The sequence below is a fragment of the Gracilinanus agilis genome, chromosome 2 (assembly GCF_016433145.1).
Source record: "Gracilinanus agilis isolate LMUSP501 chromosome 2, AgileGrace, whole genome shotgun sequence".
Classification (NCBI taxonomy): Eukaryota; Metazoa; Chordata; class Mammalia; order Didelphimorphia; family Didelphidae; genus Gracilinanus; species Gracilinanus agilis.
The window spans coordinates 218,882,543-218,901,112 of record NC_058131.1 but is presented as its reverse complement, the minus strand read 5'-3'; the positions used below and the strand labels follow the sequence as shown (position 1 = coordinate 218,901,112).

General features: G+C 36.7%; 1 protein-coding gene across 1 annotated transcript in view; it reads right to left on the bottom strand.

Moving 5' to 3' along the window:
* Positions 1-18,570, bottom strand: part of STRN (striatin) — a 158,324-nt gene that overhangs the window by 134,644 nt on the left and 5,110 nt on the right. The window contains exon 2 of the mRNA XM_044659585.1: positions 14,760-14,883. Within this exon, the coding sequence (XP_044515520.1) occupies positions 14,760-14,883 (124 nt within the window). The remainder of the gene's footprint in view (positions 1-14,759; positions 14,884-18,570) is intronic.

The window sequence follows — 18,570 nt, the reverse complement described above, 5'->3', positions numbered from 1 at the left end:
TAGAACAAGCTTTGACGAGTTGTTAATAGTAGCTAATTGACATTTCATAAGCATATAATAACTTATAACCACAAACCAATTCAAGTATAAATTTTAACAAGAATAATTTACTTCTGCTCTAACCTCAGAAGATTACCTTTTAATGAACCTTTTAAACTTTCATGGATACTCAGTGTCTCTTTTGGTCTCTGCAAGTAACATAATACCCGGTACATCATATATACTTAAGAAATGCTTACTGAGATCTAGGAAAATAATATATGTAATGACTACAACAGTGTAAATACAAAAAAAATCACAGCCAAATGGTGTACAACTATACTTACTGGGGAGATGAGGTAGGAAAATGTACCCCACCCTTTTCTTTGCAAAAGTAAAGAACTATGTTAAAGGGAAGGGAAGTGTGTTTACTATACCAAACCACCAATAGAGTTGCTGAGTTAGTTCATTTTGCTAAACTGCTTTCCCTTTTTTAAAAAAAATCTTTATTATGAGAGACGGCCCACTTAGAGAAGAAGGAAAGAACATATTTGGAAATGAAGGTAATTTCACAAAAGAGTTGATAAAAAGAAAAAAAGAAATGTTTGATGAATTAAATTTAGTATTTCAATACTCCAATAGATCTATGATTATCATTAGCCTGGATAGGAGCAGCTAGGTGATGCAGTGGCCAGGAAAACTCATCTTTTTAAGTTCAAATCTATTCTCAGACACTACCTATATGATCTTGGACAATTAGCTCTGTTTGCCTCAGTTTCCTCATATGTAAAATCAGCTGGAGAAGGAAATGGCAAACCACTCCAATATCTCAGTCAAAAAAAACCCAAACAATGTCACGAAGAGTCAGACACCACTGAAATAAAAGAACAACCTGTGGATATTGCCTCCATCAGTGTAAATATCACAACTTATTCATACTTCTAATCCTACAAAATTCTTGTTTATTCATTCCTTTCTCTTCATTCCTACAAAGAAAAAAGTACCTACCACTGCAAAGGTCTTTGTCTTTTTTTTTTTTTTTTAACATTTTGTGGACACCAGTATAGCAATAGCAATGAATGAAGTTATCCAACATGTTAATCCCTCACTTTTCCTATATCTCCATCCCATGATCCTTAGAATTAGAAATTAGATTCAGATCTGAGGGAAAAAAAAACATAAAGATCATCTAATCCAAATCCCTTATTTTATAGATGAGGAAACTCAGATGAAGAGAATTTAAAAGCATTTTTTTCCAAAGTCACAAAGCTAGAAAGTAGCAAAGTTTAGAATTCAAATGAACTTCAAATCCAGATTTTTCTGCCATGTCAAGATTCTTAAATTTCGTTTTATCATGGACTTCTCTGGAAGTCTTGTGAAACCAATGGTTCCTTTCTTAGAAGAATAATGTTCTTATCCCAGCTTTTGGGACAAGAACTCACTATTTGACAAAAACTGCTGGGAAAACTGGAAAAAAGTATAGGAAAAATTAGGTTTAGATTAACATCTTACACCCTTTATCAAGATAAATTCAAAATGGGTAAATAACAAATATAAAGAGTGAAATGATAAATAAAATAGGTGAACATAGAATAGTATAGTGGTCAGATCTGTGGGAAAGGAAGGAATTTAAGAGCAAGGAAGAGATAGAGAATATTACAAAATGTAAAATGAATGACTTTGATTATATCATATTTAAAAGTTTTTGTACAAGCAAAACCAGTGCAACCAAAATTAGAATGAAGGCAACAAATTGGTAAAATAAATTTATAGCAAAAGTCTCTAATAAAAGTTTAATTTCCCAAATACATAGGGAACTAAGTTAAATTTACAAAAAAATCAAGCCATTCCCCAATCAACAAATGGTCAAGGGACATGAATGGGCAGTTTTCACATAAAGAAATCAAAACTATCAATAAACACATGAAAAAGTGTTCTAAATCTCTCCTGATTAGAGAAATGCAAATTAAAACAACATTGATAAAACACCTCATTACCCAACAGATGGGCCAATATGGAAGCAAAGGAAAGTGATAAATGTTGGAGGGGATGTGGCAAAATTGGGACACTATTACACTGCTGGTATAGTTGTGAATTGGTCCAACCATTCTAGAGGGCAATTTGGAACTATACACAAAGGGGTTTAAATGACTGCCTGCCCCCTGACCCAGCCATACCACTGCTGGGTTTATACTCCCAAAAGATAATAAGGAGAAAGACTTGTACAAAAATATTTATAGCCATACTCTTTGTGGTGGCAAAAATTGGAAAATGAGGGAGTGTCCATTAATTGGGGTATGGCTGGACAAATTGTGGTATCTGATAGGGATGGAATACTATTGTGATGAAAGGAATAATGACTGGAGGAATTCCGTGTGAACTGGAATGAACTCCAGGAATTGATGCAGAGTGAAAGGAGTAGAACCAGGACAACATTGTACACAGAGATTGATACACTGTGGTACAATCGAACATAATGGACTTCTCTACTAGCAGCAATGCAATGATCCTGGATGACCCAGAGGAACTTATGAGAAAGAGCACTACCCACATCCAGAGAAAGAACTGTGAGAACAGGAACACAAAAGAAAAATATATGATTGATCACGTGGTTTAATGGGGATATAATTGGGGTTTTGATGTTAAAAGATCACTCTACTATAAATTTGAATAACATGGAAATAGGTTTTGAACGATGATACATGTATAACCCAGTGGAATTACTTGTCAGCTCCAGGAGGGGGGAGGGAAGAAGAGTGGGAAAAATCATGAATCATATAACCATGGAAAAATATTCTAAATAAAAATTTGAAAAATAATGTTCTTAAGTAATTGAAGGAACTACTAAATTTTAGTTAAAAGTTAGTGAAAATAAAGAATTTTTTTTCTCTCTCATCTGAGTTTATGGACCCTCTAGAATCTATCCATGGAGGTCTAACTAAATGACAACAAAATATAATACAATGTTGTAGAGTAAAAATCACTCTTATAATCTCTTAAATTTCTATTTATTTATTTGTTTGTTTATTTGTTTGCTTGTTTGTTTATTTATTTATTTAGTGAGTGTGTATAATAAACTAGATTGTTTCTATAATCCCTTCCAACTCAATGACTCAGTGCCAAAATGAGTGATACAAACAATAAATAGTACATGATTTCAGAGAAGAGTAAATCCATGGCAGCTAGAGCAATTAATTATTTTTATAAGGCCTTAGGCAGAATGTGAGTTAATATCTTCCTCATTTCTGCTCCCTATTTTTCCTGTTTCTTTCTCTCCATCTCTTGTAATCCAAATCCCCAAATATGTCTCATTCCCTCTCCATATATTATTTCTTCCCTTTGCCACCCCAATCACAAATGTTGCTGATATTCCATGTCTTTTATCCCTTGAACAAACTTGAATCCTCAGTCAGCAACAAGGGAACATTTGGGGGCAAAGAGAAGCAACTATTATAAGCAGATGGATCCCTTAAATTGATTTTTGGCTCCTAACAGTCAATAAAAATTATACATCACATTTAATTTGGCTACAGAAATGTTTCATAACTTAGGGCTTTTTATTTAAAATAAAGGGTGTCTAAAAAGTCTTGTTTAAAATTTCATTAAGATTGAGAGACCCTAGACATTTCTCTCAAAGTTCTAATTATGTGTTTAGGGCAGTAGACTTTTAAGTTAATACATTTTTCTGTCAAACTGACAAACAAGGTAAAAAGTTCTAAATAATCCTTTCCAATTCAGTCATTAATAGTCCAAGATTTAAGCCTAGAGTCAACTATTAGAAGTACTACTGGCTCAAAAAAAAGAAAAAAAACTATAGGGGACACTAAAGAGATTAAAAACAAGTGACCACGAAGCGTTACTTAAAGACTTTCAAAAAGCCTTTGGTAATAATCATTTATGTAATGTTCTAAAGTTTGTAAAGAGTTTTACAAATATCTTATTTTATCCTGACAACCAACTGGTGGGGACGGAGTGCTATTTCTGTACCCATTTTACAGATGGGGAAATTGAGCCTTATAGGTGAAGTGACTGGCCCAGGGCTACAGAACTAGTAGTGACTGGGGCAGGATTTGAAATCAGATCTTCTTGACTCCAAGTCTAGCACTCTATCCTCTAAGTCACCTCTACAAGGTTACATATTAAAAGTTCTTTAAAAAAAAAGGGTGAAGATGACATTGCTTTCCCATGGAGAGATAATAGATTAGGCAGAAAACTAAAGGTGACTGTGCAAGTCACTTTTTTCTTTGAATCTACAAAGTGTGGGGCTTTAAATAGATGACCTCTAAGGATTTCTGCTGCTTCAAAATTATATGTTCAGTCCCATAAAGAGAGGACTATCTCTAGAAGAAGTATCATAATGGAGTACTCCTAGGGAGTGTTTCCTGGGACCAGTCTTATAAGCATTTTTTAACCCTTACCTCCTGTCTTGAAACCACACTGAATATCAGTTCCAAGGCAGAAGAGCTGTAGGGGCTGGACAGGTGGGGGTAGGGGACTTGCCCAGGGACACACAGCTAGGAAGTGTCTGAAGTCATATCTGAACCCAGGACCTCCCACTTCCAGGCCTGGCTCTCTAGCTACTAAGCTGCTTATTTTCTTAGTTGCGTTATTTTCTAAATGACCTACAAAAGAGAAAACATTGAAAACTTTCATCTTCAAATGACTTTAATCTATTGAAATGTCAACCAGGCAAGGGTAAATTCTAAGACTATGGTACATAGCTATCTTCAGGAACAGAAGACATATAAATGAATTTAACAGTGCCTGCCTCAAAAATTTAGTGTGAGGCTCAAATGGACAATGCTAAAGTGCTCTGAAAAATGAACACGTTCTTCAAAGTTAACTGGTCTGCCTGTTGAGAAGCTTCAGTGGCTCCCTATTGCCTTTAAAATAAAATACAAACTCATCTGTATGGTATGTGAAACCCTACCCAGGACAGCCCCACTCTCCCCACCATGCCCTCTATACTTCTCCATCTCCATTCCATCTCCTGCTACTGGGCCCAGAAAGCTCTCCTTCCTCAGCCCTCACCTCCTGGTTTCTTTAGGGTCTGGCTCAAGTGCCACCTGTTGCAAAAGGCCCCCAGCACCATCACACACATTTAATTTGCAAATATTACATATTTACTTATATATATATATATAGTTTCTCTCCAATAAAATATAAGTTTCTTGAAGTCAGAATCTCATTTCTGTCTTTGTATCCCCAAGTCCTCAAATATAATCTGGCATATGGATGCTAAATATGTACTTGTTAAGTGGAACTGACATATTTAGAATAAACTAAGTCTAATGGGGCAGCAAGGTGGTACAGTAGATAGAGTGCCAGGTCAGAAGATTCATCTAGAGTTCAAATCCAGCCTCAGAGAGCCCTGGACAAGTTACTTCAACCTGCTTGCCTCAGTTTCCTCAACTGTAAAATGAGCTGGAGAAGGAAATGGCAAGCCACTCTAATGTCTTTGCCCAAAAAAACCCAAATGTGGTAACAGTCAAACATGTGTAAAATGACTAAATAACAACCCTAAAAGCAATGTTCATGGACAAAGGGGCTAATAATATATTGGACATCACCGAGAATATTAGAAGTAAAAAGTTAAAAATTTTTTCTACTCTTTTACAGATATGGAATAAAATTGCTGTTTTAGTCATCAAACCTCAAGCTCAATATAATTAGAAAAGAGCAATAAAATGGTCAACAGAGTGAAAAATGCTCTATACAAAAAAGTTAGGACCTTACCCTCTATAAAGACAAAAGTATAGAGAAGGTGTTCCTAATCTGGAGTCTGTTTATTTGTTACAAACTATTATATTAAATTGTAAATATAGTAAATAAATATACTATATGTTAAGCTATTTAATATTTTGACATCTATATTTCAATATAACTTGTTTCCTCTGTAATTTGATTTAAAAGCACTAGAATGCTAAGGAGATCCATAACACAAAAATGAGTTAAAAACTGATTCAGAGGGATTTTAAGTTCAAGTTGTATAAGTTATAAAAGACGTAGCAATTATAAACATGAATTAATTTCTTCATCAAATTCTAGACTATCAGAACTTCATCCCTTTATATGGAATACTAGTAACTAAAAAAAAAGAGTATTACTTTTAGGAAAACTGTTAACTAAGGTAAGTTAAAAATAGATACATTCATAAAAGGATTAAATCAATTCGTGAATGATAATGAATTAAAGGAAACAAGCTCCCTGGGACATATCTGAGCCTGCACCCTGACACCAGGCCTGACTGGAGAGTTCTTGGCTAAGATGGAAATCTCCTGAGGGGTTGTGGCAATGCTCACTGTTGCTCCCATCTCTATTTCTCCCCAGTGCTCCCCTCCTCACCCCACCTTCTCTGGCTCCCCTTTATGTTATCTTTCTCTATTAGAACATAAGCTGCTTGAGGGTAAGGCCCATCTTGTTTACTTGTATTTCTCTCCCCAGCTGTGACTGTGTACAGCACATAAAGTAAGTGTTTAAATAAATGCTTTATTTCTACCTCTCTACATGCCTTTGAGATAGCCAAGGATTTATCAATAAGCATGATCTTTCACATCTAGGATAAAGCCAAAATGAAATATTAAGTTCTTAATACGGTGTCCCATAAATGATTCTACTTTTCTTGGAGCATAAAACGGTAAGAATGGAAATAAAATGTGGTGTTATGTTATCCATTTCCTGTACGTGTTCACCAACTTTTCTAAGAGAATAGAACCACAGTGGATTATAATGATTTTTCCAGTGGGTGACTACCAAAGTAAACCAGATGTTTTGTAGGTATTCAAAGTGTTGCAGGACATGCTGCAAATGAACAAGGAATGCTACAGCAGTGTTTGGGGCAGAATGCTAAGGACTAGAAAGCTGGTATCCTAATGAAGATGCATTTGTTGGCATCAAGTATTAATAATGAAGGTACTTCCCCAGTGGATAATATTTCCTATTAACATTTTGGCTTCCCTGCAGACTTTATTTTAGGCACAGAGCCTGTGAAGCTCTAGCTTATTAACCTAACTGTCAACTTCTCATTCAAAGCCACTATTCATATACCTTTTTAAATAGGTGCACATAACCACGCTCCAGTTTCATTCCCTCTTCATTCAAGTCTCTTGGTCATCCTCTATATCTTACATTCTAAGAAATGTAAGCGTTGACAACAATGCCAATTTCTCTTCATTGTATTTATGCCCTATCTTCCCAACTAGACTAAAACAGTGTTAAAAAGAAGCCAACATGTCACCTAGATATGTCTAGGAACTTCATCCTAACACCTAGTATTAGTAGAAACACTCATTCAAAACTAAAGAATCACTTAGGATCACAGGTCTTAGAGCTCCATTTTATAGGTGAAGAAACTGAGGCCAGGAGAAATGTGGTGACCTTCCTCAATGTCACAGAAGTACAGGAAGCAGCAAAGGTAGGGTCTGAGCCTGAGTCCTCTTATTTCAAATCTGGTAGCTTTTGGACCACAGCAAAATAAACCTATTCATGAGAAAGCTAGAGGACTTGATCCCACTTGCTAACAGCAGCGGAGGTAATAACTTAGATGTTCTCTGACATGTTTGAATGCTACTGCATCTGCAGGAAGGGATGCATGGAATGGGAGGAACCAAGGCTCTCTGATCACCTGTCCTGTATGTGGAAATCTACCAACAAAGATAAAAATAAATGCAACTATTTGAGTAAGAGAGAAAATATATAAAAGCTCTTCAGGGAGATGGAACTTCGGGTGACTAAAGAATGAAACAAATGGTTCTAAGACAATGATGTCAAACCCAAAGAAGGCCATTAAACATCCATAAGAATGCTGGCTGAATACTGATTCAATTTTAAAGCATAATATTAAATGTCTTAATGTATTTTCATTTATTTTGTTAAATATTTCCCAATTACATTTTAATTTGACTCCAACTGGAAATGTTGTGGACAGTATGAGGTATTTGACACCTCTGACTGTTAAGGGACAGATGTGAAAAGGAAGAGCATTGTTGGCAATGGGGCCAGTCTATGCAAAGGTGCTAAGTCTGGAAACGAATTGTCAGAACTGGGGAAAAACAAGCACGCAGCTTTGTCTGGAGTCCAAAGTACATGAGGAACAGTAATGTGCAAGCAATCTGGAAAGATAAACTGGACCTAGATTGTGATGGGCTTTAAATGTCAACAGAGGAATTTGCATTTTATCTTTGCAGTTACAGCAAGCCCATGAAGCTTGTTAACAGGGAAGTAACATGGTCAGAGGCTCTTTATTGATTTAGGACTTTAGATCATCAATGTGGAATTGGGCAAGATCTAGTCCAACCCCTTCATTGGACAAATGAGTAAAAAGAGGCTCATGGAGGCTAAATGACTTGTCCAAAGTCACACACGCAACAAGGTTCCAAAGTCCATACTATCTGCCCAGCACCACATTGTTCTACTACATCTGTGTCACTGCCACATCTCTGCTCTACTTAAGACCCTGGGGAAACCTTGATCTTATCTTCCCCATCAAATTCAGTTTTGCAAACTAAAAATAGTCAGAGATTTTTGAATAACTGAAATAGAAGGAAAAAAACGATAAAGACAATTTCAGTGCAACATACACTACTCTTTAAGGCTGATTGAAGAAGGGAGGAATACGATGGCACTTTACACCTAGTAGATGCAAGGGCTAATTCAGCACTTCGTCACTTTGCCATGGCAACTTGAAAAAGCAGGACTGACAGAATCCAAAGGAACAATTAGCCTTAATCTGAAAGGTGTTGATTTTTTTTTCTACTTTAGAGGTTAATGACTTCTGAGAAGGTAAAAAGATTAAAATGAAGATACCAACTGACCTCTATTTCATAACCTAGCAAGTACTTTCCAATTGTTTTCCATAGGAAAAATCCAAAACATTAAAAATGGAAGATGAAAATAACTACTGAGATTTTTTTTTTTAGGTTTTACATGTATAATGATACTGATCAATGGATCGAGACCTATTTCCATATTATTGATAGTTGCAGTAGGGTAACTGTTTAGTGTCTACATCCCCAATAACTACTGAGATTTTTAAAGGAGAAAAATATAATTTAAATTTAATTATGCATAATAATGTAGAAACTAGTTACATATAAAATCCTTTATATATAGCTTAGATGACATATGAGATTTTTTAACTAACATTTATCTTCAGTAGTTAAATCTTGCTAAGGACAATATTAAAATTGACTTCCATTGTTTAAATGAAACCAATGGATATTGTAGGATAGCAGTAGTCAAAAAAGAAATAGAAGGAATGCCAACCTAAATTTAAAATTTGCTACAGATTATCCACAAGATTGATCTATGTCCAATCATTTATGTTCTGAGTACATTTATAGGTAAACTAGGAAAGGAGTACAGTATTTGACATATAAAGTATAATCTATTATGTAGGCAATCCATTTCTGCTCCAAGCTACCCTGTTTACTACCCTCCTGCCAGGTTGGAAAATATAGGATGACTCCTTCTTTGCCTTCAGTTCCTATATCCAAATTAGTTGCTAAGATTATACCTCCACAATATCTCTCTTATCCTGATAGGATCACAGATTTAGAGCCACAAGAGACCTCAGGAGCCATAAGGTCCACAACCTCATTTTACAAATGAGAACAACTGAGGCACAACGATTTATTTAAATTACTTGCTCATGGTCACACAGCTAATTAAATATCTGAGTTAGTACATGAATGACTCCATAATATACAAAAAAAGATTAAGTCTTCAGCCTAGTATTTAAAAGACCTCTATGATCTGGCTTCCTACTACCTTTCCAGTCTCATTTCACATTACCCTATTATTCCTCTTCATACACTCTCCATGTCAAAATGAAACACTAGGCATTCCTGACATGTGACAGTCTATCTCCCACTTCCATGTCCTTGCACAAGTGGTCCATCATGATTAGAATGCCTTTTCTCTTCATCATTACCTCTTATAGTCCTGAGCTTCCTTCAAAGTACAGTTCAAATGCCACCTCCTACATAAGGTCTTTACCTCTTCCTCCAGTTGCAAAACTCCCCTTTTAAAAGAATTTTGTATTTATTAAGGCAACATGGAACAATGAATAGAAAGCTCACTATACCAATGAAACCTCAATTTTCCAGACCAAAAAAATTATACTATATATTTATTCCAGTGAACTCTGAATTCCAACTCATCTTTCTTTCCCCACATATTAATTTAAGATTCTTAGGGGCCAAGGCCAGGTGTCTTTTACCCACATTTCCTGCATCTGCCTCATAAGCAGTCTCCTCAAATGAAAAGACCTTTTAGACCACAGATGTGCTAGGTCCCTGAACCTTCCATTATCTCCTGCTAGGCACAGTTTATTCTTTGAGGAAAAGCCACTAGGAGCCAGGCTGTCCCAAAGCAAATTACTTCCATGTATATGTGCCCAAGACATCTTCTTCCCCCTGCTGTCAGTCCAATCTCCCAACTAAATGTGGAGAGCCACCAATGCAAAAAGGAGCAACCCTCCCCTTGAATTCAGATTTCCCATCTTCTACCCATTATACTCATTCTTTGAGGGTATAGAAGTGGTGCCCTCCACTTGATGACGAATATTGCCATCTTCACATCCCAGTGTCTCTCAACTCCTATAGAATGTCACCAAAACCTCACTCTATGCCTACCCCTTACTATTCCATTCCCCATTCCCAAACCTCCACCTCACAGTTTCATCCTAATTCCACCCAGCCCTTCCACTGTGCCCTCTAGAATACTGGTTCCATAGACAACAGGCTTTTCCTTCATTTTAAGTCTACTCTGATCCTCTTCCTACCACTAGCTTTTTTGTTTTGTTTTGTTTTGTTTTGTTTTTTAAACCCTTACCTTCTGTGTATTGACTTATAGGTGGAAGATTGGCAAGGGTAGGCAAAGGGGGTCAAGTGACTTGCCCAGAGTCACACAGCTGGGAAGTGTCTGAGGCCGGATTTGAACCTAGGACCTCCTGTCTCTAGGCCTGGCTCTCAATCCACTGAGCTACCCAGCTGCCCCCCTACCACTAGCTTTTATTGAAACCTGGCTTTCTCCTGATAAACAGCCTCCCTTGGTCTGCCTTCACTCATTCGCCTTAGCTCACTGCTTGAGGCAGGAGAGCTGGAATACTTCTTGTTCCCCAAAGCCATTTCCAGGTTCCCCCCATTCCTCCTTCACTCAGTAATCTTTCTTTGAGGTACATGCTATTTATATCTACCTCTCCAACAAAACAAAATGTGGTAGCTTTTGTCTACAGATTCCCAAGTCACTCCCCTTCCTTCCTTTGTGAGTTCAATGCCTGGCTTATAATTTTTCTTTCCTCCCCAACTCCTGCCCTCACATTAAGAGACTTCAACATACATGACTCTTCCTCAAATTCTCTAGCCACTTAGTGCCTCAACCTACTCACCTCTAATAAGCTACTCCTCCACCCTACTTACATCACACAAAAAGATGTTTATGCTCTTACCATCACCCACAAATGTACCACCTCCAAGCTCAACTCCGAAGTGCCTTTACCCAATCATCTCTACCTCTGCCTCCCCTCATATAACCTACCTCTTCATCCTCATCATGAACTCAAGTCACTTGACCTCTGAATTCTCTTCCAAGGTCATCTCCCCTGCATTAGCTCCTTTCTCTTCTTCTCCCCATCTTTACTTCTTAGTGAATCAATTCACTTCTTCTCTGTCCTCCTCTCCTGAAAACATAACCCCCTTATCATATTGCTGATTACACCTTGCCAAGCCTCAGTCTTAGATCACTCTCACCATTTGTTGCCTACACACTCCCACCATTTGTTGCCTTCACACCTGATGGGAGCTTCTGAATGGAAGGAAAGAAAATCACACAATCATTCTGAGAAGTCCCAATACAAATTTATGTAATGTGACCTCTAGTGGGTCTCAGTGCTGCTGGGCAATCCTACTATAGCTCCCTAATCAATTCTACCTCACTCTCCACAAAGGCTCCTCCAAATTTTTTCATTCCTTCTCAAACCTCCCATGGCTCTTCCTCCCCCTACTCTCAGCTGAGAGCCTTGCTTCATATTTTACAGAAAAATGAGAATATCTGACATGACCTCTCTCTTATCCCCTCTTCCTCATCTCTTATCATTCAGATGCCTTCTGCCACTAACCCCTCCTTCACCCTTGGATCACATGATGTAGGACTTAACTCCTTAACAAGGTTAGCCCCTTTATTTATTCAAGTGATCCCATTCCATCTGTTCTCCTACAAGAGACTGTCCCCTCTCTCATCCCTATTCTTTCATTTATTTTCAATCTTTCCCTTTCCACTGTCTGCCCTTTTCTCTCTATGCTGAAAAAAAAATTTACTGAATCCTTACATTCTTTCTATCACCTTATTTCTCTTTTGCCCTTTGTAGCTCAGGTCCTCAAAAAGGCTCTTCTAAAAAATGTGTTTCTACTTTCTCTCCTCTTACTGCCTTCTTAACCCTTTAAAATCTGGCTTCTGATCTTATTCCACCAAAACTGCTCTCTCCAAAGTTACCAACATCCCCTTAGTTGACAAATTAGACTGTCTTTTCTCAATGCTCATTCTCCTTCACCTCTCTGCAGCCTCTGACATTGCTAAACACTCTTTCCGGTTTCTGTGACATCATCTCCTGGTTCTCTTCCTATCTAACCATCCTTCTGTTTGTTGCCAAGGTCTCTCAATTTCCAAATCTCCCAAATGGATCCCCTCCTCTCCTCTGACCCCGCTCCTGTGCTAGTGCAGTTCTTCATCACCTCATGCCTTGATTATTGCAACAACTTGCCTCAAGTCTCTCCCCACTCCAATCCATTCTCTATTCAACCACTTTAGTGGCTTACCTAAAATACAAGTCTGGTCACATCACCCTCGGCGCTCAGTAAACTCCAGAGGCCTCAACTGCCTCCAAGAGCTCTTCATGACCTAGCCCCCTCCTGCCTTTCCAGGTTTCTTACACTCTAATCCAACACATACTCTTAAAGCCAGAAACAGTGGCCTCCTGGCTATTCATGAACATGACACTCCATCTCTCAGCTCTGGCCATTCACTCTAACTGTTCCCTATGTCTGGAATACTCTTTCACCATCACTCTAATTACTGACCTCCTAGAGGTTACTAGAATAAAAGGAATATTCTTCAAAATGATAAGTAGCATCTATCTAAAACCATCAGCAAGCATTATCTATAATGGGGATAAACTAGAAGCTTTCTCAATAAGATAAGGACTGAAGCAAGGATGCTTTATTACCACTACTATTCAATATTTTACTAGAAATGCTTGCTATAGCAATCAGAGAAGAAATTGAAGGAGGCAGAACAGGCAATGAAGAAATAAAGCTATCACACTTTGTAGATTATATGATGGTATACTTAGAAAATCAACCAAAAATCTAATCAACATAACAACTTTAGGAAAGTTGTAAGATATATAAAATAAACCCACATAAATTGTCAGCATTTCTCTATACTACCAAATAAAGCCCAAAAGCAAGAGAGAGAAAAAAAAAAGACGTCCCATTTAAAATAACTGTAGACAATATAAAATACCTGGAAGTCTACCTGACAAGACAAACCCAGAAACTGTATGGTCACAACTACAAAACACTTTTCACACAAATAAAGTCAGACCTAAACAACTAGAAAAACATTCATTGCATATGGGTAGTAGACCAAGCCAATATAATAAAAATGACAATTCTACCCAAATTAATTTACCTATTCAGTGCCAAGCTACCACAAAACTATTTCACAGGGCTAGAAAAAAAATAATAACAAAATGTATCTGGAAGAACAAAAGGTCAAGAGAATATTAAGGGAATTAACTTAATTTAAAAAAGATGAAAGAAGGTAGCTTAGCTATACTGGATGTCAAAGTATACTATAAAGCAGTAATTGTCAAAACAGTCTGGTACTTGCTAAGAGACAGAGTAGTGGATCAATGGAATAGATTAGGCATTTAACACACAGTAGCAAATGACCACAGTAACCTAGTGTTTGACAAACCAAAAGATAAAAAACTTTTGGGAAAAGAACTTTTTTGATAAAAACTGCTGAGAAAACTGGAAAACAAAATAACAGAAATTAGCCAAAGACCAACATCTCAATCCATATACCAAGGTAAAGTCAGAGTAGATATATAAGTAAGAAATAAAGGATGAAAAAAAAAGGTGATACCATAAACAAATTAGGGGAGCACAAAATAGTTCAACTGCAAGACCTATGGATAAACTGATGATTGAACAAAACAGAAAATTTTACAAGAAATAAATTAGATAACTGACTACATTAGATTATAAAGTTTTATACAAACAAAACCAATTCAGTAAAGTTTAGCAGGGACAACTAGGAAAAATTTTTATAGCACCTTTTTTTGATAGAGGTTTCATTTCTCAAATATATAAAGAACTGAATCAAATGTATAAGAACACAAACTATTTTTCAAATGACAATAAAAGGTAAAAGGGTATGAACAGACAATTCTCAGATGAAGAAATTAAAACTATTTTCAGTCATTGGAAAAATGCTCCAAATCACTATTAATTTAAGAAATTCAAATTAAAACAACTCTGAGGTACCACCTCATATTTATCGGATTAAATAATATGACAAAAAAGGAAAATAATAAGTTTTGGAGGGGATATGGAGAAATTAGAATAGTAACACATTGTTGGTGGAACTGTGAACTGATTCAGGAGAACAATTTAGAATCATGCTCAAAGAGTCATAAAACTACGTACTCTTTGACCTAGCAATACCACTAAGAAGTCTCTATGCCAAAGAGATCAAAGATAGGGGAAAAGGATTACTTGTAGAAGAACGTTTATAACAGCTTTCTGTGGAGGCAAAGAACTGGAAATTGAAGGGTTGTCCAGCAATTGGAGAATATCTGAACAAGGTATGGAATATGACTGTACTAAAATACAATTGTGTCTAAGAATAAGGAACAGGATAATCACAAATAAAAGTGGAAAGACTTATATGAAGTAAAGCAAAATGAAGTAAGAAGAACCAGGAGAATGCTGTACACAGTAACAGCAATTATGTTCAATGTTTAACTTTGAATGACAACTATTATCAGCAATGCAAGGATCCAGGACAACCTTAAGGGACTTATGAAGAAAAAGCCTATCCAGTGACATAGAAGGAATTGATGGAGTCTGAATGCAGAATGAAGCATTCCATTCTTCACTTTAACTGCCATCAATTTTTCTCTAGTGTAAGTGATATGTATCTTCTTTCAAAAGAAGATAAACATGGAATTAAGTACTACATGATAGCACATATACAACCTAGGTTATATGACCAGCCACCTCAGGGAGGAAGAAGAGGTGGCAGGGAGAGAATAGGGACCATAAAATGTCAGAAAAACGATTATTAAAATTATATCTACATGTAATCTATAAAATTTTTTTAAAAGCATGCATTATCCAAAAATAAATGAATTATTGTTGACCTCCCTAATGTAAAATCCCAACTAAAATTTTACCTTCTTCAGGAAGCCATCCATGATACTTTTTAATTCCAGGGCTTTGCCTCTTTTAATGATTTTCTATTTATCCTATTTATCCTCTATATAGCTTACTTTGTATATATTTGTTTGTGTGTTGTCTCCCCCATTAGATTCTAAGTTCAGTGAGGGCAGGGACTCTCTTTTGCCTCTTTTTTTTTTTATCCCCAGGGCTTAATACACATAGAAAATAAATGTTAATTGTATTATATTATTGTATCCTTAGAACCAAACACAGAGCCTAAAACATTTTTTGTTGTGCAGTTGTCTGACCACCTATCTTGGAGTTTTCTTGGCAAAGATACTGGAATGGTTTGCCACTTCCTGCTCCAGTTTTAGGCAGGGGTTAAGTGACTTGCCCAGGGTCACAAAAATAATAAGTATATGAGGCAAGATTTGAATTTTGATCTTTCTGACTCCAGACCCAACGCTCCATCCACTGTGCCAAATAGCTGCCCCATCTAAAATATAATAGGTTCTTAAATCTAAAAAAATTTAACTAGTTTATGAAATAGAACTTTTCATGATTTTTTATCCAAGAAACCCAAAAATTATGGTATTTTATTGTCAAATTTAATTTTTAGAAGGAATTATGAAGATCATCTAATCTCCAAACTAGAAACTAAAAATCTAAGAAGATATGCCCTTTCTTATGCTTTTATTCCACTCTTGGATTTCTGTAATGCTAAACAAAGACTTTTCAAAACTTTATGTCTTAGAAATCCACAGGTTCTTTTAAATGTTATATGCCCAAGCTAAAAAATGATAAGCAGGATGATTTCAGAAAAAGCTGAGAAGATCTACATGAACTGATAAAGAGTAAAATAAGAAGAACCAGGAGAACATTGTACACAGTAACAATAATACTGTATGATGATCAATTGTGAAAACTGGGCTACTCTCAGTAATGCAGTAATTTGGAACAATTCTGAAGGACGCCATCCACCTCCTGAAAAGAACAGTTAAGAGTTGGATGGATGTGGATCAAAGCATCCTGTCTTTCACATCAATGTATTTTGGGGTTTTGGTTTTGTATGATATACATGTATGGCAAAGATCAAATTGCTTATCATCTCTGAGTGGAGGGAAGGGAAGGGAGGAAAGGAGACAGTTTGGATTTTGTAATTTTGGAAAAACATGTTGAAAATTATTATGTATAACTGGGGAAATAAAAAAATCTCTGAATTAAAAAAAAAACCATATGCCCCAAGACATGGTATAGTAAATTTGAAATCCCTGCTCTGAGACTGGCAGATCTTTAGAACTCGGGAATTCTGGAGGTGCAGTAAGTAGAGCTAAGCTGATTGGATATTCATACTAAATCCAGGACCAAAAGAAAAGTTATTGAGGTTGAAAACAAAGTAAGTCAAAACTTCTCTGCAATTGAGTAGGTAGGATACAACCCAGGAGTGACTACTGCATTTATCTCCATGAGACCATCTCACAAAAAAAAAAAGTCATATCAAATGGTGAAGGCATCAACACTGAACAAGCATTTTGCTGGCTACAGGTGTTCTTCATCAACTACATCCAATTAAAGTGCAAATACCAAAATAAAAGTTATTGAAACAGCTTAAGTTATCCCACTGTTTTGTTTAACTAGTTTCTTTTGTGGATTGGGGAATCAAACTGTTTAGAAGCAACAATTGGAAGCATCTGAACTAATATTTATATTGGAAAAGCTGGATTTTTAAAAAAAGATGATATTCGGTTGGTAACATCCTTGCTTAAAGAGTATTCAATCAACACACATTTATTAATAATCTACTAAGTGATAGATATTAATAATCTACTAAGATACTAAGAGAGCAGGCTAAAAAGACAAAAATGCATTAAAAAAACGTAGTCTATTAAGAAAACATGTAAATGTTGGATCACAGATTTAGAGCTACAAGAAAAGAGATCATTTAGTCCACAGATCCCTTATTTTCTAAAGGAAATGAGGCTCAGAGCAGTTGTGACTTGATCATGCCAAGACAGGAAGTAAGAGACAGGATTCGAACCCATGTCTTCTGCCCTCAAAACTTTACCTTCTTCCACTGTTAAGATCCTGCTTTTTCAACCATAAGCTTTGTATATCAAGGAACCAGGGCTAATCTCTGACATAGCAGGCATGCAGAGAACCAATCCCTTTAAAATCTAAAAACTTATAGCCCAGTAAAAATATTAACTACATGAAAGGTTTGTAAACACTCAACCTCTCATTTTTAAGTGCCAGGGCACCAAACTTTCCCAGTGGACATATCTTATCTCAAAACAAGTCGCCACACAGCATACCAGTAACGTGACTAACTTTTAACAGACCTCAACTTCCTTCAAAGAAAAAATGCAATATGGAAAAACATCTTACAAGAAGTTGTTCACGTTTTGTTGGGGGGAGGGTGTGTTTTTGTTTTACCACAAAGAACTTAAGGGTTTTTTAAAAAAATCTAATACCAGTGTTTTCTTTCAGAAACTCTTGACTTGTGATCGATTTTCTCTCATTCATTCAAAAACCTCAGATCTAATACCATATGGTGAAACGCACTGCAGCAGAAGACACAGTTTCTCCTATATGGAAATTTTCTATTTCTGACGATATCACCTTTTTTTCCGCGTAAGTTTCCCATCTATGGCTACAGGCACAATTTCATTTGTCCTCTTTCATTCTTTTTCTTTCATGGAAAAGAATCTACAGGAAAAACCAAATAACCACACCAAAAAAAAAAAAAAAATACTCTGGTCAAGTACTGGCCTAACTCTGCTGGGAACAGCTCTGGCTTTCCTTCCCCCAAGTTGAGGGGCATGACCCTTAAAGGAAGCCAAGCGGTCCGATCGGCCGCACTAGGACCCTAAACTCGGGGTTGGACTAGGAAGGAGGAGACTGGGATTGGAAAGATTGAGATTCTAGGAAGAGCAGTTAGGGAAGAAGGGGGGAAGGGAATGGAATAGGCATTTTGGAGTGCCTACTAGGTGCCAGGCACGGTGCCCAGCGCTCTACAAATATTAACTCATTTGATAACACGGGACTGGTGGAATGCAAAGGACAGCCAGGGTATAGAGCAGGTAAAGTCAGGGTGGGTGGGGCAAGGTGAGGGGGAGACACCCCCCCGGGGGCGGGGTGGGCGGGA